A 23,847-nucleotide genomic window follows, 5' to 3' on the forward strand; every position below is an offset into this window, starting at 1 on the left:
TGCACAAGGATTTCCTTTTCTCTGCACTCACCAACATTTATTATCTCTTGTCTTTTAGATGTTAGCCATTCTAACAGGCATTTAGTGATATCTCATTTTGGACTTGATTTACATTTCCCTGATGCTTAGTGATGTTGAGCATCTTTTCATATACTTCTTAGCCATCTTTATGTCTTCTGTATAAAACTGTCTATTTAGTTTCTTTGCCCATTTTTTAATAGGTTTGCTTGTTTTTCTATTTATTAAATTGTATCTAATATAGAAATGCAGTTTTAGGATAGAAATAAAATTGTTTTCCTATGTTGTGTGTTCTGCAACTTAGTTCAATTATTAGTTCTAGCGGTTTTTTGGTGGTCTTTAAGTAGTTATGTATATAAGATATCATCTGCAAAGGGAGTTTTACTTCTTTCTTCCTATTTAGATGCCTTTTTCTTTTCTCCTTATCTGATTGGTTTGACTAGGACTTTTAGCACTATGTTGAATAGGAGTGGTAAGAGTGGTTACCCTAGTCTTGTTCCTGATCTTAGGAAAAGCTTTCAGCCTTACACCACTGAATATAGTGTTGTCTCTGGGTTTGTCTTATATAGCCTTTATTTTGTTGAGGTAAATTCCTCCTATACCCAATTTGTTTGCACTTTTTATCATTAAAGGATGTTATATTTTGTTAAAAGCTTTCTCTGCACCTACTGAGATGATCATATGATTTTTTTCTTTCATTTTGTTAATGTGGTATATCACATTTATTGATTTTTATATGTGGAACCATCATTGCATCCCAGGAATAAATCCTGTTTGATAATAATGAACGATCCTTTTGATGTGCTGTTGAATTTGGTTTGCTAATATTGTGTTGTGATTCTTTATATCTGTACTCATAAGGTATATTGGTCTGTAGTTTTTCTTTTCTTGTAGTGTCCTCATCTGGCTTTGGTATCAGGAGAATGCTGGCCCTATAAAAATGAGTTTGGGGGGACTCCCTCTCTTAAATTGTTTGTAATAGTTTGAGAAGGATTATCATTCATTCTCCTTTAAATATTTGGTAGAATTTATCAGTGAAACTTGTGATCCTGTGCTTTTCTGTTTTGAGAGGTTTTTGATTACTGATTCAGTTTCCATTCTAGTAATTGGTCTGTTAAGATTTTCTATTTCTTTGTGATTCAGTGTTTAGTAGGTTATAGTAGGAATTTATCCATTTCTTCTAGGTTATCTAGTTTGTCATCATATAAATGTTCGTAGTAGTCTCTTGTGATCCTTTGTAATCTGTGATATTAGTTCTAATATCTCCCTTTAATTTCTGCTTTTATTTATTTCAGTCTTTCTGTCTTTTTTGCTTAATCTAGCTAATGTTGGTAGATTTTGATTTTCATCTGCATTTTTCCTGATGATTAGTGATGCTCAACATCTTTTCATGAATCTGTTGGCCATCTGTACATCTTTGGAAAAAAGTCTGTGCAGATCTTCTGCCCATTTTTTAACTGGATTGTTTTTTCCCATTGAGTTGTATGTGTTCTTTATATATTTTAGGATATGGTCACATATTAGATCATATGATTTGCATAAAATTTTTCCCATGTGGTAGGTTGCCTTTTCATTCTGTTGATAATTTCTTTTGCTATGCAGAAGCTTTTTAGTTTGATATAGTCCTACTTGGTTTTTGTTTGATTGATCTTTTGCCTTTGTTACTTTTCAGTAAAAAAAAAATAATTGCCAAGATCTTTGTCATTGAGTTTCCATGTTTCATTCTAGGAGTTTTATGGTTTTAAGTCTTACATTCAAGTGTTTAATACATTTTGAGTTAATAAGATAGCATTCCATTTTCATTGTTTTCCATGTGGCTGTCCAATTTTCCCAGCACCATTTATTGAGGAAAAATTAGAAATAAAGAAGAACTATTACAACTAATACCATATTCTTTACTCTTTGTTAAAGATTTCCAGCAGTTTTATTTTGATGTGCCTTATGCAGTTTTGTATTAATCCTGCCCTCTGGGCCAAGGCCTTACATATTGTGACAGATCATATCATTCACCCACCTACACCCATAATAGTGTAACAATCACTAGTCTCTGCCATTCAAAGCAGGACTTATCTTTCTGTAGTTCTGTTTTTTAGATTCCTTTTCCTCCATACCTCTCTGATAGCCTTTGAAAGATAAAACTTTGTTTCATTCCAGATAGTCATCTAGAAGGAATTTATATTAGTTTACCAATTTATATCAGCATCAATTATTAAATAAATCACCCTTTTCCCTCTAAAATTGAATTATCCTCATCATCACAGTCTTAAGTTCTATATATACCTGGATCTATTTCTATGTTTCCTTGTCTTACATTACTTTTCTAGCTCTGCATTATTTTCAATCTATATATTTTTTCACTATCTTTGAATTTTTAATGTTTTTAATGCAAGTCCCGGCTCACTAGTCTTATTCAGAATGTTTTGGGCTCTTCATATATAACTGGCGGGATTATAAATTGATAGTATCACTTTGGGAATTAAAGAAAATGTTGGTCACCATCTTCAGAGTGCCTTCACAATGCTGGGCCCCATGTAGAAATGGGCAAATGGCTTTTCCCTCAGCCTTGGATCACACCTTATTACCTGGGTCACAAAGCATTTCTGTTTTGGGCCCTGAGTCTAAAAGTCACCCTTCACTTGTTCTGTCCATTCTTAGTCCTCACCACTGTTCTTAGCCAAACATGGCCTGTTCAGCAGAGCTAAACTTTGAGCAGTTATCATGACATTCTTTCTTTTGCCTTTTACCCACTCCTATGACCATAATATTTTTTCTAATTTTCTGTTTACTTTTAAAATGATAACTTCCACACTAATGTGATAAGCAGAGAAACGAGTGTGATATACATCAGCAGTTAACAAAAAAATCCTTTCTTTCATATGGGCGAAGGAGCATCGTTGTTCCTCTGCATAAGGTCATTAAAGAAAGGGTATGCTCAACCAGAATGGGTTATGTTCTGACTTAAAAGGATTGACAATACCTAGTATTGGTGAGGATGTGGAGCACCTAATCTCATACATTTCTAAAACTCACACAGTGCTGGTGGAAGCATAATTAGACCTGTTTTGCAAAATTGTTTGACATTGTCTACCGATCCTCAATGTTCTACTGCTACTGTGTATGTGTGTGTGTATAAAATATAATGATTATGTCCATCAAAAGATGTAGTTATGTTCATAACAATTTTATTTGTAACAGCCCTGTCTGTTTTACCCAACAAAATGGTTAATAAATTGTGGCATATTAATGCAATGAAATACTGCTCAGCTTAACAAAAAAAGGAATTACTGATACATAATGCAGTTGAATTTCACTGATACAACTTTGGAAAATATCAAGCATAAAAGATGACACTGTTTATAGGAATTCCAAAAACATATCAACTCTCAGGGAATAATAATTAAACCATTTCGGCTGGGGATGGTTATTGAAAGGAAAGGAACATGAGGTAGCGTGTTGGAGTTCTGGAAATGTTTTCTATTTTCATCCTTGTTATGTATTGCCAAAATTAAAATGTTATTTTGTACATTTATCTTTTGTCAGCTATCTTGTCACATTTTTTCCATTATTAATCTTTTGAGTTGCTTTAGTAGTCTTGGGTTGTCTTATCAACTGTGGGAAAGGGAATTGTCTTTAATAATATTTTACTAATTTTTGCATTAACTAATAAGAACATAAAATCCTATTGAATGGTTAGGGATGCATCCTGGCCTTGCTCCTCTCTCAGCTGAAATGTCTTAAGAATTTCAACAAGAAATATATTTAAGTCTGTCTTTATTTTGTTCACATACATTTAATCTAGCCTTAGTTTTTCTAGGTTTCTAAAATTAAGCAGAGCTGCAGAATTTTATCACATACCTCTTTCTGATCTAGTAGTATAATCATTTATTTTTCTCCTTTGTTGATATATTGAATTATTTGATTTGCTAATTTTGAGCCACCCTTGCATTACTGGGAAAAATGCATTTTGTTATATATGGTGTGTATTCTTTAAGCACTACTAATAATTAGATTTTTCTGACACTCAAAGTTTATATCCATTTATAAGTGATATTAGTTAGTTTTTATATTATTTTCACAGTATAGTTTGAGTATTAGTATCTACAGTTGCTTAATAATGGACTTCATGGGATTGGTAGTCAGGTTTTATTGCAGTCTAGTTTGAACAAATTTTTGAAACCTACTTACACTTTAATAGCCTTTAAAAGTGAGGGAATCTGCACATATTTGGCTACAGAGAAACAGTTTTCAGGTAAGTAGTTTTCTTGTTTAAATAGACACACACAGTAAATCACAAACTCTTTTGAAAACTTACTTGCCATATAACAGTTTTTTTTTAAGTTTTCATTTTTATATATATTTTTTTCCCACAGTCCGTGGTGGATGACTGGATTGAATCATATAAACAAGACAGGGACATCGCACTTCTGGATTTAATCAACTTTTTTATCCAGTGTTCAGGATGTCGAGGTACAGAATGTTGGAATGAATGATGTACATTGAGCCAGTCAGTTCAGCAGTGTCAAATTTACTTCATATTCCATTATTGATATATAATTCACTCTGGAACTAGGTGCTTATCTTTTTCTGATAAAGAAAATTATTGTCATGTTTATATTTCATTCATTCTGATTCAGTTTTAATAGATTTCTGTATTTTTTGAAATTCTGAAGTTAAGCTGAAATTCACTTAATGAATTTATAAATGGACTTTTTAGATCATTAGCTTTTATAATTAATATTTACTGATATTTGTACCTATGCTTAATATTAGGAACTGCACTAGTTGCTAATACTTGTTATTTCATATCCTTATCTGTATTTTGGTCCTTACTTTGTAGATGAAGCTCAAGTTATTTGCTTAAGGTGATATAAGTAGCAGTATTAATTTAAGTTCACAGTTGGTCAGAAGCCATCGACAATTTGTTAGAATAAAATGAAATTTTTTTATCATATTAATAGATAACTGATAGGCATTTTTCTTCTGTAGAATAAATAGATCTTAACAGATTATATTGTACTCCATGGGAAAATCAGTTGCTAAATCACCACTCTTTGCTTTCCAGTATAGAAAGAACAGTGATTTTGTATTGAGATCACTGATTAAATCGATTTCTTGAAGGCTTTCTTATTTCTGTCCAAGTTACCACTCATCATATTGACATAAGTAGTTTACCAAATATTTACAGAGCACCTACCTTGTACTAAATACTATGTTCCAGAGAATAAAAATGTTACCAGGACAGTCTGCATCCCAGTAAGTAATAGAGTAATTTCTAAAGGAGGCTTTATTATACGGAGCAAAGAGGGAAATACACCAGTAGTTCAGTAAAGTGTTTAGTGCCATCATAAGAGTAATAAAACTGTTTACTATTTAATGATTACTTAGTGTGTACCATGCTGTGTGCTTTGCATTAGCTCATTTAGTATTTGTTAACAGTCCTATCAGGCAGATGTGATGTTTATTTTATAGGCTTGGAAACTGAGAATAAAAGGCTTAGATAAGTTTTTGGACATCATACAGTTTCTAAGTACCAAATTCAAGACTCAGAATTAGGCTTGTCTTAATTTGGAATCTGTGTACCTAGCCAGAGGACACTGTGGGGAGTAACAAGGAAGGGCTTCTCATCTAGCCTAGGCTGTGTGTATCTGTGTATGTGTGAATGTGGGGAACCTTTTAAGAAAATGCATCCAAGAGGAAGAAACTGCTCTGAGACTGAGGTGTTGAGTGAAAGTAAGTTCAGACAGAGGAAAAAGGCCAAAGTTAACAGAGTGTACAAAAATGCCTGAAGATAAGAAAGCACAGCACACTCTTACATGTAAAAAGTTTTTGTCTGAATCCTAGAGCGTGGAGTCTGATGGAGAGTGGCAAGAGATTATGCTGTTTAAAGGAAATCAAGTTTGTTAATTTTACAGCCTTAAAATGGACAAGGCAAGCACTGAGCAATGCACTTTACTTATATTATCTCTCCTAATCTCTGTAAGTGTCCTGTTGGATTGGGTTTTGATTTTAAAACAACTAGTAGTCTTTAAACTTTTTCCTTTTGTAATTCATTCCCTTAGTTCAACAAAACCAAAAAACTTAAGAGATACAAGCAAAAAGTATTTATTTATTTATTTATTAAGGTATTATTGATACACACTCTTATGAAGGTATCACATGAAAAACATTGTGATTATTATATTCACCAATATTATCAAGTCCACCCCATACCATTGCAGTCACTGCCCATCGGTGTAGTAAGATGCCACAGAGTCCCTATCCACTTAACATATAATTAACCCTTCTAAAGTGTGTGATTCAGTAGCATTTAGTGCATTCACAGTTGTGTAACCATCTCTCTCTAGTATCAGAACGTTTTCATCACTCCAGAAGAATACCTCATATTCATTAAGTAATCATTCTCCATTCCCCTCTTCCGCCCAACTCTTGGTAACCACCAGTCTGCTTTCTTCTATGGATTTGTCTGTTTTGGTCATTTTGTATTAAATGAATTGTATAATTTGTGACCTTCTGTGTTTGATTTCTTTCACTTGGCATAATGTCTTCCAGGTTATCCAGGAACTAGCATATATCAATAATCCACTCCTTTTTATGTTTGAATAACATTCCATTGTCTATATGTATTAAAATTTGTCCATTCATTTGTTGATGGACATTTAGGTTGTTCCATATTTTGATTATTGTGAGTATTGCTACTTTGAACATTAAATGAACAAATATCTATTTGAGTATTTGTTTTTTAATTCTTTGGAGATAACCTAGGACTGGAATTGCTGATTCATAAATACTGTTAATTTTTTTGAGGTACCACCAGCCTGTTACCCATAGTAGCTGCAACATACTACATTCTACCAAAAATGTATGAGGACTCTTATTCCTCCATATTCTCTTAAATACTTTTATTTTCCAGTTTTTAAATTTTAACTGTCTTAGTGTGAGTATGATCTCATTATGGTTTTGATTTACATTTCCTTAATGACCAGTGACCTTAAACATTTTTTCATGTATTTTTTGGCCATTTGTTTATCTTCTTTAAAGAAATGTATATTCAAGTCCTGGGCTTATTTTTATATTAGATGGTTTTTCTTTTTATTGTGAGTTGTAAGAGTTCCTTATATATTCTGGATAATAAAACCTCATCAGATATGTAACTTGCATCTGTTTTATTTCCATTCTGTATGTGGTCTTTTTACTTTCTTAAAGATGTCCTTTGATGCACAGAAGTTTTAAAGTTTTATTAAGTCCAGTTTATCTAGTTTTTCATTTTTTCCTCATGTTTGTGGTGTCGAATCTAAGAATCCATTGTCAAGTCCAAGGACATGAAGATTTTCCTTGTTTTCTTCTAATATAGATTGTTACTTATATTTTTTCTAAGATAGACTTAAGATGTTTCAACTTACGGTTTTTTGTATTTATGATAGCGGAAAAGTGATACACATTGAACAGAAACCATTCTGTGAATATTGGATTTTGATCTTTTCTTGGGCTAGCAATACACGGTAGGATACTTGCCCATGATGCTGGGCAGTGGGAGTGAGCTGTGGCTCCTAGTCAGCCACACAGTCTATGTTTGTAAAACCATTCTGTACCCATACAACCATTCTGTTTTTCATTTTTAGTACAGTTTTGAATAAATTACATGAGATACGCAATGCTACTATAAAATAGGCTTTTTGAGATAGATGATTTTGCCTGATTGTAGGCTAATGTAAGTGTTCTGATCGCATTTAAGGTAGGGTAGGCTCTGATTGATGTTCGGTAGGTTAGGAAATTAAATGCATTTTTCACCTAACAATATTTGCATCCTTCAGTGGGTTTATTAGAATGTATGCCCATCATAAGTTGAGGAAGATCTGTAGTTTTACTGTTTTTGCTCTTACACTTAAGTCCTTGAACCGTGGTCAGTTTTTGCATATGGGTGACTTTAAATTTGTATTTCTCTGTAAGTGTAGCTTGAGAGCCATTTCTTTCTCTGTGAATTCTCTGTTTCTGACCCTTGCCAATTTTCCTATCTACTATCTTTGTAGTTCCTAAAAAAGACATTTGACAAAATAGATTTTAGAACATTTTGGTAAAACAGACATAGGGTGTATATTTCTTACTATGATTAACAAAGAAAAGACACTCTCTCACATTAGTGGAATATAAAAAATCCAGAAATAGTCCTAAATACCTATGAAACTTCGGTAAGCAGATTTTAAAACATGAAAAAAAAGAATTAAGAATTACTACACTGAGAAAGCATTTTTTACCTATCAGATTGATAAAAAATTAAAAATTATAACACTGTTGGGCAGGCTGTGAAAAACAGACAATATTACATTGTTTGTTGGAATACAAATTGGTACATCTCTCTTGGGAAGAAATTTGGCAATATCTACCAAAACTATGTTTTTGACCTTGCCGTTCAACTTCTGAAATTTTGCCATGAAGATACACCTCCAGCTTTACAAAAAAAAACTACACAAGTCTATTCAAAACAGTATTATTTGTAATTGAAAATGATTGGAAACAATTGAAATGCTCACATATAGGACAGTGGTCGTATAAACTGTGGTGCAGCTACCCAGTGGAGTTTTTTGGCACTGTAAAAAGGAATGAGAAAGATCCCTGTAGACTGATGTAAGGAGATTTTCAGGGTACATATTTAAGGCCAAAATGCAAAGTGCAAAAGAGTGTCTGAAGTATATAGCTTTTTTTCTGGAAGAAGTTATCTGCTAATCTGACCAAAAAGAAACACAGAGAGAAAACAGAAAATAATGATTGGTTACTTGCATGGAGTATGTATATGTGAATGAGGTGAGAAGTTTAGAAGGAATTGGGGTGAAGAGATGATACTTAATTTGGATATAGTTTTTGAATAGTCCTGACCTTTGGAATTATCTTAATGTTTCACATACTCAGAAAAAAAAAATCAACAAAGATGGAAGGAAGATCCTATAATTGGATACAAACAGAACAGATGAGCCATATACCATGCCATACCATAAATAACAACCACACTGAGTGTAAAAAGTACTAAGTGAAATAACATTTGGCTTAGACTGTAAAAGTGGTGGAGGAAAGTTTGAAGAATACAATATTTACCTAGTCTCAAAGTGCCTCCTTACAAGGTATCTACTTACAATGGATGAAATAGTAAATTTACTGTGTATAAACTTGGTAAGCACTACCATAACCACATGATAAAAGCAAACATTGCCAGTTAGGAGCCATTCAATAGCATGTGCTTCCTGGTATGCACTTAGAAAAACTCAACTTCACTTCTGTAATATTCCTGTCACAAGTAGAGTCTATATCTACTCATGAGGAAATAGCAGACATGCCCAAATTGAGGTATATTCTTCAAAATAAGTATCCTGTATTCTTAAAAAATGTCAGTGTTGTAAAACTATTCCAAATCAGAAACTAAATGAACATAACAACTGAATGCAGTGCATTATCTTTTATTTTTCTTTTCACATAAAGGACATTCCTGAGCTAAATACTGAAATCTGAATCAGTTCTGTGGATTAGAACCTATGTATTGTATCATTGTTAATTTCATGATTCTGATGATTGTACGATGGTTGTATAGAGATTTTTTTGTTTGGTGGAAATAGTCACTGAAGTTTTAAAGAGTAAAGAGTTATGTGAAGAGTGAAACAAGGATTCAACAAATGTAAAGGGTTTACGTCTGAGACTTTGGTCATAAATATTCAGAAATTCTTTGCACTTTTCGTATAACTTCTCTTTCAAGTCTGAAATTCTGTCAAAGAAAAAATGAAAGGGTATAAAAAAGCCTTTCAACTCCAAAGCCAACATCATGCTCAAGGGAAACCAATAGAGTTGTTTTCACTAAAGTCAAACAAGGCAAGGATGCCCTCCCTTGTAACTCCTTATTTAGCATTATACTGGTGTTACTAGCCAGCACATTTAGACAATAAAATTAAGTAAGTATGATCACTATTTGAAAATAATAATGTTTAGAAAGTTCAAGACACTCAGTTTGCAGAACTAATACAATCAATAAAATAATTCAATAAGTTATTAGGACATAAGTCAATATAGATAAACTAAGATGTTAGTTTATATAAGAATAGTCAGCTAGAAGAGATAATAAAATAAATGACTCCCTTTTTAAGGTAAAAATGGGCAAAATATGGGAAATTATTTCAGAACTACATTTTATGTGATATAATGTACACCAGGTAAATTCCAAATATACCAAGAGCTTTAATGCAAATACAACAAATAGGAGAAACAAAAAGAAACAAATACCAGAAGGCTAGGAAGAGAGGAAGAACAGATTGACTAGAAGAAAACAGGGAAGAATTGATAAAGTACACTGAAAACAATACTGAAAACTTGTATGGGGCAGGTACATTGTAGGGAAAGTTAAAAGACAAGAATGAATGGGGAATTATTTTTTTATCTTATGAAGGCCAATCTTAATTATTGAGGTAAGATTTGCATTTTATAAGGGCTCCTTGTGTTGCAAAATCTGCAAAACCCACATCAGTGTTTTGTTTTATGGTCCATTTTTCCCTAAAGCTGTATAAGAACCAAGAACAAAAGGATATTAAAAAGACAGACTAAAGTGAGAAGAGAACCAGGGAGGGGAGGAAAAATTGCAGAACTTTTTTGCCCTCATTTTTGGCTAGGCAGGACACTGCCACTAATGACACGACAAATTGGAGCATCATGGCAAGAGTAAAGAGTCTGAGCAACTCCTCTTCCATTTGGCTCCAGTACCACTATTTTCTGATCTTGACCTTTGAGCCTAGGGGATGGTATTGGTTTTCTACTTTAGCTGTATCTTAAGGTGCATCAGAACCCCTAATTGCTTCCTTAACTGTGCCCACACATCTGTAGTTTCATTTCTTCATTTGAACCATATGGAGTGAATTCTATTTTCCTCTGGGTCTTTCAGAATATACTGACTAATTCAGTGTGTTATAATAGAATATATTCAGTATCAGTGAAATAGGAAAGATGGCAAAGGGAAAGTTGATATAAACACTATTGAATTAGAGTTGCCTTTTAAACTATGAAACGTCATAAGCTTTAAGAATAAATTCTGAGGAAGCTAAGAAGGCAACATAGAATGATAAGATGGTATTGTACATGACAAAATAAAGATGGTATTTCTGTAGTCAAAGTACTATTATTGTTTAACACCATTAGTGTAGGTATATATACGTGGGTACATACACCACTATATAACAGATTTCGGCAGTATTTTATCAGGTGTATTGTTAAATAGTTTTCATTAACATGTGTGCTGGTTTCTAATTAACAAAGGGTGTGTTTGTCAAACTTGTGAAGTATGGTTAGAAATACCTTCTTTCTTAGTTGGTTATAATAAGTTATGGCTCTGAGAAAGAGAAATCAGGAAAACAATTCCATTCACAATTGCATCAAAAAGAATAAAATATCTAGGAATAAACCTAACCAAGGAAGTGAAAGACCTATACTCTGAAAACTATAAGACATTCATGAGAAAAATTAAAGAAGATACCAATAAATGGAGCATGGATACACATCCCTTGCTCATGGATAGGAAGAATTAATATTGTCCAAATGGCCATCCTGCCTAAAGCAGTCTACAGATTCAATGCAATCACTATCAAAATACCAACAGCATTCTTCAACAAATTAGAGCAAATAGTTGTAAATTTCATATGGAACCACAAAAGATCCCACATAGCCAAAGCAATCCTGAGAAGGAAGAATAAAGTGGGGGGAATTACGCTCCCTGACTTCAAGCTCTACTACAAAGTCACAGTAATCAAGACAATTTGGTACTGGTACAAGAACAGACTCATAGTCCAATGGAACAGACTAGAGAGCCCAGATATAAACCCAAGCATATATGGTCAATTAATATATGATAAAGGAGCCATGGGCATACAATGGGGAAATGACAGCATCTTCAACAGCTGGTGTTGGCAAAACTGGACAGCTACATGTAAGAGAATGAAACTGGATTATTGTCTAACTCCATACACAAATGTAAACACAAAATAGATCAAAGACCTGAATGTAAGTCATGAAACCATAAAACTCTTAGAATAAAACATAGGCAGAAATCCCTTGGACATAAGCATGAGCAACTTCTTCATGAACACATTTCCCTGGGCAAGAGAAAGAAAAGCAAAAATGAACAAGTGGGACTATATCAAACTAAAAAGATGTACAGCAAAGGATACCACCAGTAGAACAAAAAGACATCCTACAGTACGGGAGAATATATTCATAAATGACATATCCGATAAGGGGTTGACATCCAAATTATATAAAGAGCCCACGCACCTCAACAAACAAAAAGCAAAAAAGCCAATTAAAAAATGGGCAGAGTATCTGAACAGACACTTCTCCAAAGAAGAAATTCAGATGGCCAATAGGCATATGAAAAGATGCTCCACATCGCTAATCATCAGAGAAATGCAAAATAAAACCACAATGAGATATCACCTCACACCAGTTAGGATGGCCAACATCCAAAAGACAAACAACAAATGTTGGCGGCGAGCATGTGGAGAAACGGGAACCCTCCTACACTGCTGGTGGAAATGTAAATTAGTTCAACTGTTGTGGAAAGCAATATGGAGGTTCCTCAAAAAACACAAAATAGAAATACCATTTGACCCAGGAATTCCATCATGGATGAGAACTTGATAATAGGGAGAATCTAGTAAGCATAATGTTTCTCATGTAATTGTACATCAATAATACCAAAATAAAAATTAAAAAAGTTATGGGTCTATTTTGCAATGCTTGTGCCCAACAGTGGACATCCAAATGCCTGTGGACTTTCTAGGGGTGTGGGGATTGCTAGATAATTATCCTCACCTAAGTACAGTAATCTAAGAGTCTCCTGAACTTTGCCATTTAGTGGGCCAGTTAGTGTTTCATTAATTTTTTCATGGCATCTATAGGCCAAATGAAATACCTAACAGTTCCTTTTTGAAGTAGTAGTTAGGTCCAAACAATTTATGTCTTAACAACTTAGTAGCTATTTGGAAAAATAATAAACACAATTGAAAGAAAAATAAAAATGATATCCTATTCTGAAATAATCACAATTGCTTATTGTTAGATATATGTACCTGTTGGGCACTACACGAATCTCAAATTTTGGACTCACCCCCATTTTCTGTTCTGTGTTGCCTTTCCAGCAGTACTTTGGAAACTCAGCTTCTCAAAGATAGGATATCCTCAGAAGGAATAAAGTATGATCTGATATTGAAACTATGTATTACCTCATGGTAATAGTTCCTGTCATGATTAATAAATATTAAATATTGCTATGTTTACCATTGAAAAATTAAAATACACCACAGTGCCCATGTAAGTTTGCTTCAGTGGCTGAGGGCATCTCACTACACAATTTGGGCATTGTGGCTTTAACCAATGACTGTCTGGGAGTTAGTGTATAAATACCCCAACTTCTTTGCCCTTCAGGTGAGTTAACTTTTTTTTAAGCTTTTTTTCTATTTTGGTATCATTAATATAAAATCACATGAACAACATTGTGGTTACTAGATTTCCTCAATTATCAAGTCTCTACCACATACCCCATTACAGTCACTGTCCATCAGCATAGTAAGATGCTATAGAGTCACTACTCCTCTTCCGTGTGCTATACTGCCTTCCCCATGTGCGCCCCTCTATGTTATGTGTGCTAATTGTAATGCCCGTTATTCCCCTTATCCCTCTCTCTTCCCACCCATCGTCCCCAGTCCCTTTCCCTTTGGCAGCTGTCAGTTCATTCTTGGGTTCTGTGAGTCTGCTGCTGCTGTTTTGTTCCTTCAGTTTTTGCTTTGTTCTTAAGCTCCACAGGTGAGTGAAGTCATTTGATATTTTTCTTTCTCTGTCTGGTTTATTTCACTGAGCATAATACCCTCTAGCTCCATCCATGTTGTTGCAAATGGTAGGATTTGTTTTCTTCTTATGGCTGAATAATATTCCATAGTGTATATGTACCACATCTTCTTTATCCATTCATCTACTGATGGACACTTAGGTTGCTTCCATTTTTGGCTGTTGTAAATAGTGCTGCGATAAACATTGGGGTGCATATATCTTTTTGAAACTGGAATCCTGCATTCTTAGGGTAAATTCCTAGAAGTGCAATTCCTGGGTCAAATGGTATTTCTATTTTTAGTTTTTTGAGGAACCTTCATACTGCTTTCCACAATGATTGAACTATTTTACATTCCCACCAGCAGTGTAGGAGGGTCAGGTGAGTTAACTTTTAAGTGAATGGCCTACGCAGACTCCCAGAGTTTGCCAAGGAGTTAAATTAGGCTCTCTTAATCCATAGTAGTGATTGCTTAGGTAACACATTTTTTATTGTCAGCCTTTTCTTTCCTTGCTTCATTTCCACATTCCATTACCACTATTTTATGGGATCTCCTCCTAAATAAGTTATTTGTACTGGTACCCTAGCAGTCTCATCTGCTTTGGAGATATAAACTGGTGTGTGCTAATTATTTATTATGTATCAGTATGCTCTTTAGAAATCTATTTTAATGAATTATTTTTTATATCCATACATATAAAGCATATATAGATTGGTATTATTTTTTTAAAGTCCTTTTTAATTTTGACATGTTATACATGAAGATGAGTGCATAAAATGTATGTGTGTAGGTTAAATACTATTTATATTGTGAATCCCAGTGTTATTAGTGTTCACTCAAGGACAAGAATATTTCTAGGACTTCAGAAGACCCATTCCACTATCTCATATGCACTCTTCCACTGTCATAACTGCCTCCATTTTACACAGAAAGAAGTACTATTTTGATTTTGTAATAATTATTTCCTTGCTTTTTCTTTATAGTCTTACCATCAGTGGATCTGTCCTTAAAGAAAATAGTCTAGTTTTACCTGCTTTTTTTCTTTAGATAATTAACTTTGTGTTCTCTTTTGTACATAATTAACTGTACCGACTCTTTCATCTTGCCTTTTCTGCTCAAACATTCTGTTAATGAGATTCATTTGTGTTGCTTGTTCATTTATTTCCACTCATGTAAAGCAGACAATTCTTTGTTGTGAGCTTCCCTGTCTACATTGTACAATGTTTACCAGCATCTTTGGCCTTTACCCATTAGATGCCAGTGGCACATTCCTCTCTGTGCTCTCATTTTCCCCTCCCTTTTGTGACAACCAGAGGTGTCTGCAGACATTACCAAATGTCCCCTGTAAACAGAGTTAGGAAATTTGCCCTAAGTTGAGAACTGTTATGAAATACGCATTTTATGAAAGTACAAACTTATTTTAACTTCCTCCTTTTGAAGGAAATTGGCTTGTTTCTAGCTTTTGGGTAATATGAACATTGTTACTATAAGCTGTCTTTTGTACATGTTAATTTGTTGTCCATCTGCACAAAATGCTCTGGTTTGTGTACTGAGAAGTTAAATAGCTGGGTTATAAGAGATGGAACTTTTCTAGATAATGCCAGACTGTTTTCTGAAGTAGTTGTAACTTTTTATACTCCAGTTAATTTGAAATGTCACATAACTCTGATATTGCACATCTTTGCTAATACATAGTGTTGTCAGGCTTTTTTTAGTTTTACCTTGCTGGATCGGTTTACAAACATCACATTAGGGTTTTAATTTTATATCTTCCGTTACTGTTGAGAATGAGTACTATTTCACATATCATTTGAATTTTCTCTTGGATGAACTGCCTGAATTATTCTACTAATTACTCTATTCAGATGTTGAATTTTTCTTTAGTGATTTATCAGAGTTGGGTTTTTTTATTTTAGTCATCTTTGTTGGTTATTTATAATGCAAATATCTTCTCTCCCCTTGCAGCTTCTTTTATCCCCTTTATATTATTTTGATGAATTATATATTGATTATTTTGATATTGGTTTTGATAAAAATATATTCTTTTAATAAATTATCCCTCAAGAGTAGTGATTTTTGTCAATTTTATTCTGTACTGTATCCCCAGCACTTATAAATATATGTTGAAAGAGTGAGCATGAGTTCTTAATTTTAGTGTAGTAGAATTTGTTAGTTTTTTCCTTTATTGACTTCTGATGTCATAAAAATTCTTCTTTGTATCATGATCATAATAACCATGTTCTCTAATACAGACTTTCTAGTTTATGTATGGTTTAGTTACTTGTATATAGTTTTCACATCCAAATGTGTGTCTTTACTTCATCTGGAATTGAATATTTTAAGTGCAAAAGTCCTTCATTATTTTTCACTATTGTACAGTGATGCCACTGTAAATACATATCTTAAAACATCTATTTACAGAAGAGAGTTTCTTGGCTCTCTATTCTAGTATTTGGTATGTTTGTTAATTTACAGAGTTTCTTGAGTAGAAATTTCTTCATCTTCTATAATTTCATACTTTTTTAGAATTTAAGTTTGTCAAGTTTCATCAAAAAGTCTGTTGGAGTTTTGAAGGGAATTGTACTGAATTTTTATAACAAATTTCTAAACCTCAATGCTATTGATATTTTGGGCCGGGTAATTATTTGTTGTGTGAGGAGCTTTTCTGCAGTATATTTAGCAGCATCCTTGGCCTCTACCCACTAAATGCCCATAGCATCCCACCCCAGCCTTCACTGTTCATATCTGTGGGGCAGAGGAGCAAAGGTTGAGAATTACTGCTATACATCTATGAGGAGTGATTATATCTTTAACTCTTCAAGTTCATGTTCATTGTATATTTTTTTCCATTTATTTAGGTCTTTATTTTCTTTTATTATTTCAGAAGGCATATTTGTGTGTGAATGAGAAAAGATCTTATACATCTGTTACTAAAAATCTTTATTTCTGGACTTTAGGCGTTTAGAAAATGAATTTTAAGTAGTGTCTTTTTTTATTAGAATTTATCTTTTAGAGGAGGTTTAGGTTTACAAAAAAGTTAAATCAGAATTACAGAGTTCCCATATACCCTCCTCCCCTCCTTGCAGTTTTCCCTATTAATAACATCTTGATTACTGTACTACATTTGTACAATTGATAAACCAGTATTAATACACAGTTATTAATTAAACTTCATAGTTTACATTAGAGTTCGCTCTTTGTGCTGTGAAGTTCTATGGGTTTTGACAAATTCATAATGATATGAATCTATCATTAAAGTATCAAAGACAGAATAGTTTCACTGCCTTAAAGATCTGCCTTGTGCTCCTCCTACTCATCTCTTTTCCCTTGACCCCTGACACAAAATCCCTCATCCCTGGCTGCCACTGATCTTTTAATGTTAAATCTAATACGCATTGCTGAAATGAGTTCAACTTTATCATGATGTGAAGTAATTTTTAAGTTATTGCCAGATTTGCTTTGCTTGTTTGAGGTTTTATATATTTGTGTTCACCAATGAGTAAGATTGGCAGGCAATTTTCCTTTTTTATTCTTTCCATTTCAGGTTTTATTATGAAGGATTTTCTAACCTCATGAAGTGAATTGTGAAGAATATCCTCTTTCTGTTTTCTGGAAGAGTGTATGAGATTAGAATTATTAATTTCCAGAGCATCTGGTAGAATTCATTATTGAAACCATATGGGCCTGAGTTTTTGTGTTATTGGAAGATTTTAAACTTTAGTTTCTTTAATTGATTTAGCACTATTCAGTTATTTCATTGTCTTGAAAAGCTATATTTTTCTAGGAAATTCCTCATTTCATCTTAATTTAAAGTTCATTTAAGAAAGTTGTTTATAATAGCCCCTTAATATTTTCAATGCTCATAACTTCTTATGATGTTCCCTTTCATTAGTTTAATTCAAATGGGTTTTGCATTTTTTTAAACTTATGGATTATTTAAAAGCATATTTCTTAATTGCCAAACACTAAATTTTCTCATTAACTTTTATTGACTTCTTCTTAGCTTAATTGAATTTGAGGCTAGAGAAAATGTTCTTATGGTTTCAATCCTTTCTAATTTGTGTAGACTTGTTTTAAGGTCATATGGTCAGGTTTTTCTAAATGTTTCATGTGTGCTTGAAGTCCCTGTGTATTATGTATTTTTTATAGAGAGTTGTGTCCATTAGATTAAGGTTGTTCAGTTATTACATTAAAATACATTATATCCTACTGATTTGTTTACTTTTCCAGCAATTACTAAGAGAGCTATATTAAAATCCCACATCAAGACTATAGATTTATGTATTTCTTCTTGATTTCTCCTTGAAGGCCTTCCCATTTTCACTGTCTTCCCCTTCACATGCTCTCCCTCCCCCATTCCCTCCTTTGTTATTGGGTGTATATAAGTATATCAGTATTTTTTGTAACTAAAGTATTTATATTTATTGAATGTTCCCCTTTATCTCTGGAAATGCTTTTGTTGTAAAGTTTATTATTTGAATAGTAATGAAGCACACTACCTTTCATAGTATTCTGGTTCAACCTTTTCTTTTTTTCTTTTTATTGTTCTAGTAGGGTTACCTCCCTTTTATAAACAGTGTACAGCTGGATTGTATTTTTTTATTCAGTTTAAAAGTGTTTTTCTTCTAGCCGTATCAGTTAATCCTTTTTACACTTGATGTAATCACTGGTTATTTGCATTTATATTAAACCAATATCTTTCTCCTGTCTGCTCTATATTTTCTTTACTTTTCTTTCTTGCCTTTAAATTCTTTGAATACAAAATAATTCTTTTTCCCCTCTACTACTTTGGACATATCTATGCTCTTTACATTCATTTACTAGTTACCTGAAAGAAGTGGTTGGGGGGAAGGTGGTGGACTAGGAAGGCAAGTTGGAAACACACCAAAGAAGCAACTATAGCAAATACAAATAACCCTGAAAACAAACTGAAGACTGCAGAACAGACCACCTATACCTGGTGAAGAAGTGAAGACCACATGGGGAAGGGCACACAGGCAACGCCACGATCAACTGGGACTCTAGCCCTTCCACTATCCCAGCCCACAAGCAAGAGGAAGAGAAACGGAGCAGGGAGGGGATAGGTGCTCAGGAACTGCACACCTAGCCTTGGAGATCTCCTACGAGAACGAGTCCACATTGCATTGGGATATGGTGATTAGTGGGGCTGGAACACCAGCGAGAGTTGGAGCATTCTGGGAGTTGAAGACTCCAGCCACTTGTGGAGGACAGACATTTTCTGATGGTGCTTCAGAGACCCAAAAAAGAGGCAGCATTTTGAAAGATTTGCCAGCAGCAGGAGGGGTGGCAGAGGGGTGAAGGTTGGATGGAGCTGTCTCTGCAGGAGAAAGGGTGGGTGGATGACACTTACCAGCCTCTCCCTCAGCCCAACAGGTGGGGTACTCACAGGAACCCAAAAAACTCCATTTCTTTACCTGGGAGCTCAGACTCTGGTAGTTCCCTGTGCATTGCCAGCTCACTTGGCCCAGCAGCATCAGACTTAGCTGACTGGTAGGCAGAGGGAGGCTTTTCCAGATTTCTTGGCCTTCTCTTAGCCCACCTTTGGCGGTGACTGTGGGAACCAGCTCCAAGCACTCCTTCTTCTTGGGTGGAAGCCTAGTCTGGTGCCACGAGCCAATCCCAGAGCCACTCAAACAGCCCACCCACCACTTTAGCCCAGGAGTGCTGCCATCACTGCAGTGCAGGCAGAAGGCGGCATGACCCCAGATGATCCCAGCAGAAGCACCACTGCTCTACTCACAAAGGGCTGGCTGGGGATAACTGCAGCAGAGATAGGCCACTGCCAGCAGACATAAAGGTGCCCATGGCCCACCAGCAGCAACTGGGACTCCACCGCAAAGGAGAACAAGGTATTAGACACTAAAAAGTCTTGCACTTCTGGGCACCACAGGATGCCTTCTTCATAAAGCCATTACTTTCTGGACCAGGAATCATAGCAGGTCCATTTAATACAAAGGAAGAAACACAAACACTGACAAAATGAGGAGGCAAAGGAATATGTTCCAAACAAAACTACAGGATAAGGCACCAGAAAGAGGGCTAAATGAAATGGAGATCACCAATCTTCTTGATAAAGATTTCAAAGTAACAGTCATAAATAAGCTCAACATCTGCAGAAAAGTATTGATGATCTCAGGGAGGAATTTAACAAAGAGGTAGAAGATTTGATAAAGAGCCACTCAGAGCTGAAGGATAACAGTAACTGAAATGAAATATACAGTGGACAGAATGAATAATGGATTTCTGCAAGTAGAAGAGACAATTACTGAGATAGAAATTAAAGAACAGGAAGACAACAAAGCTGAGAAGCAGAGAAAAAAGAATCTTTAGGAATGAAAGAATGCTAAGAGAGCTGTGTGACAACCCCAAATGAAATAATAATCCATAATAGGGGAACAAGAAGAAGAAGAAGAGAGACAAAAGGATAGAGAGTCTCTTAGATGAAATAATTGTTGAAAACTTCTCCAATCTAAGGAGAAGTAATTGTTGAAAACTTCTCCAGTCTAAGGAAGGAAATAGACACCCAGGTCCTGGAAGCTTAGAGTGCTTCTAACAAAAGGAGCCCCAGGTAAACAACACCAAAACATAAAATAATTAAAATGACAAGTATTAAGGATAGATAGTATGGAAAGCAGCCAGAGGGTAAAAAGATTATTTATAAGGGAAACCCCATTAGGCTATTAGCAGACTAATCAGCAGGAATGTTACAGGCCAGATGGAAATGGCATGCAATATTTAATGTATTGAAACTAAAGGGTCTTCAAGAATTCTCTAACCAGCAAGATTATCATTCACATCTGAAGGAGAAATTAAACATTTCCTATATAAACAAAGGCAGAAGGAATTTGTAACCACTAAACCAACATTACAGTATATATTAAAGGGACTTCTGTAGATGGAAATGTTCTCAAGCCTAAATAGTTTCAGCAGTGAAAATAAACCCATGGTAAAGGTAGTAGACCAATTATTTACCAAGCAAGTAAAAAATAAAAACTAAGCAAAAGTAGCAAACCCAACTATATACAAAAGCAGTCAAGGAATACACAAAAATATAGATTATGGCATCTAATACATAAAGTATGGGGGAGAAAGAAGAATTCAAAAAGTACAGATTGTGTTTGAAATACAGGGATCATCAGTATAGAATATTACAAAGTTAGGAAGCTATCCATGAACCTTATGGTAATCACAAACCTAATAGATAAAAAATTATAAAAGAGAAACCCAGTCATAACACTAAAGAAAACCATCAAATAACAAGAGTAGAGTGTAATAGAGGAAGAAAGGAACAGAGAGAAACTACAAAAACAAAACAAGAAAATGGCAGTAAGTACACACCTATCAGTAATACATTAAATATTTATTTAATGTACCAATCAGAAGACGTAGAGTAGCAGAATGGATAAAGAAAGAAGACCCATCTATATGCTGTGTGCAAGAGACTCATTTCAGACCTAAACATACTCAGACTAAAAGTGAAGGGATGGAGATATTTCAAGCAAATTATTAAGATAAAGCAGGAGTAGTAGTTCTTACATCAGACAAAATGGACTTCAAAACAAAGTAACGAGATAAGGACATTACATAATGATGAAGAGATCAGTCCAACAAGAGGATATGTAATCATTATAAATACCTATGTACCTAACATAGGAGCACCTAAATATGTAAAGCAAATATTAACAGAATTAAAGGGGGAAATAGACTAATTCATTCAGTTTAGGATAACACACCACTCACATCAGTAGATAGATCTACCAGACAAAAAATAAGGAAACAGAGACAATGAAGAACACAACAGATTAGATGAGCTTAGCAGACATCTATAGAACATTCCACCTAAAAACAGCAGAATACAGTTTCTCAAGTGTACATGGAACCTTCTCCAGAAGAGATCACATACCAGGCCACAAAAAGAGCCATCATGAACTCAGAAAGATTGAAACTGTATCAAGCAACTTCTCAGACCACAATAGTATGAAACTATAAATAATTACACAAGACAAAAAATGCCCACAAACACATGGAGGGTAAAACGTATGCTTCTAAATAATCAGTGAATCTATGAACAAATAAAGACAAATCAAGCAATACATGGAGACAAAATAAAATACAACAGTTCAAAATATGTGGGACAGTGCAAATGTGGTTCTAAGAGGGAAGTACATAGCAATAGAGGCCTACCTCAAGAAACAAGAAAAACCCCAAATAAACAGTCTATCCTCACAACTAAAAGAACTAGAAAAAGATGAACAAATGAAACCCAAAGATAGTAGGAGGGACATAATAAAGATCAGAGCAGAAATAAAGCATAAAACAGAAAAAAATCAATGAAACCAACAGCTAGATCTCTGAGAAAATAAAATAGACAAACCTGTAGCCAGACTTATCATGAAAAAAGAGAGTATATAAATAAAATTAAAAAGTCACAACCGATACCACAGAAGTACAAAGATTTATTAGAAAATTCTATGAAAAATTATATGCCAATAAATTAGACAACTGAGAAGAAATAGACAAATTCCTAGACAAATACAACCTTCCAAGACTGACCCAGAAAGGAACAGAAAATCTGAACAGACTAATTACTAGCAATGAGATTGAATTGGTAATCAAAAAACTTCCAACAAACAAAATTCCAGTACCAGATAGCTTCACAGCTGAATTCTACCAAACATTTAAAGATGAGCTAATACCCATTCTTAAAGTATTCCAAAAAGTAGAAGAGAAGGGAATACTTCCAAACTCATTCTGTGAGGCCATCGTCACTCTACCAAAACCAGACAAAGACACTACAAAAAAAGAAAATTACAGACCAATATCCCTGATGAACATAAATGCAGAAATCCTCAACAAAATATTAGCAAACCTAATTTAAAAATACATCAAAAAGATCATCCATCATTACCAAGTGGGATTTATTCCAGGGATGCAAGGATGGTACAATATTTGTAAATCAGTCAGTATCATACATCACATTAACAAAATGTATAAATACCACATAATCATCTTAATAGATGCTGAAAAGCATTTGAGAGAATTCAACATCCATTCATGATAAGAACTCTTAACAAAAATGGGTGTATAGGCAACACATCTCAACATAATAAAGACCATATATGACAAACCCACAGCCAACATTATACTAAATGGCAAAAAGCTGAACACTCTTCCTCTGAGATCAGGAACAAGACAAGGATGTGTAGTCTCACCACTTTTATTCAACATACTACTGGAGGTCCTCAGTACAGCATCAGACAAGATAAAGATATAAAAGGCATCCAAATTGGTAAAGAAGAAGTTAAATTAACTATTTTTAGATAACATGAAATTATACATAGAAAACCCTAATGACTCCATCAAAAAATTACTAGAACTAATAACTGGATTCAGCAAAGTTGCGGGTAACAAAATTAAGTCACAGTAATCTGTCTAATTCCTATATACTAACAGCTAACTAGCAGAAAGAGAAATCAGGGAAATAATTCTATTTACATGCATCAAAAAGAATAAAATTTCTAGGACTTAACCTAACCAAGGAGGTGAAAGACCTATACTCTGAAAACTATAAGACACTCATGAGAGAAATGAAGGAAGTAACAAATAAATGGAAATCTATACCATGTTCTTAGACAAGAATAACTAATATTATAAAATGACCATCCTGCCCAAGCAATTTACAGATTCAGTGCAATCCCTATCAAAATATCAACAGCATATTTCATTGAACTAAAGCAAGTAATCCTAAAATTTATATGGAACCACAAAAGACCCCAAATAGCCAAAGCAATCCTGAGAAAGAAAAACAAAGTGGGTGGATTACACTCTCTGACTTCAAGCTCTGCTGCAAAGCTACCATAATCAAAACAATTTGGTACTGGCACACAAATAAACCCAGAGGTCAGTGGAACAGAGTAGAGAGCCCAGATAGAAACCCACACTTATGTGGTCAATTAAAATA

General features: G+C 34.2%; 1 protein-coding gene across 2 annotated transcripts in view; it reads left to right on the forward strand.

Annotated features, from left to right (window-relative positions):
* Positions 1 to 23,847, forward strand: part of STAG1 (STAG1 cohesin complex component) — a 463,391-nt gene that overhangs the window by 218,458 nt on the left and 221,086 nt on the right. Inside the window, exon 5 of one of the 2 annotated variants that reach the window (XM_036877372.2) lies at positions 4,389 to 4,485. The exons of the other annotated variant lie outside the window; for it this stretch is intronic. Coding sequence (XP_036733267.1) covers positions 4,389 to 4,485 — 97 coding nt within the window. The remainder of the gene's footprint in view (positions 1 to 4,388; positions 4,486 to 23,847) is intronic. 2 annotated transcript variants of the gene reach the window in all.

This window comes from Manis pentadactyla, chromosome 1 (genome assembly GCF_030020395.1).
Source record: "Manis pentadactyla isolate mManPen7 chromosome 1, mManPen7.hap1, whole genome shotgun sequence".
NCBI classification, from domain to species: domain Eukaryota; kingdom Metazoa; phylum Chordata; class Mammalia; order Pholidota; family Manidae; genus Manis; species Manis pentadactyla.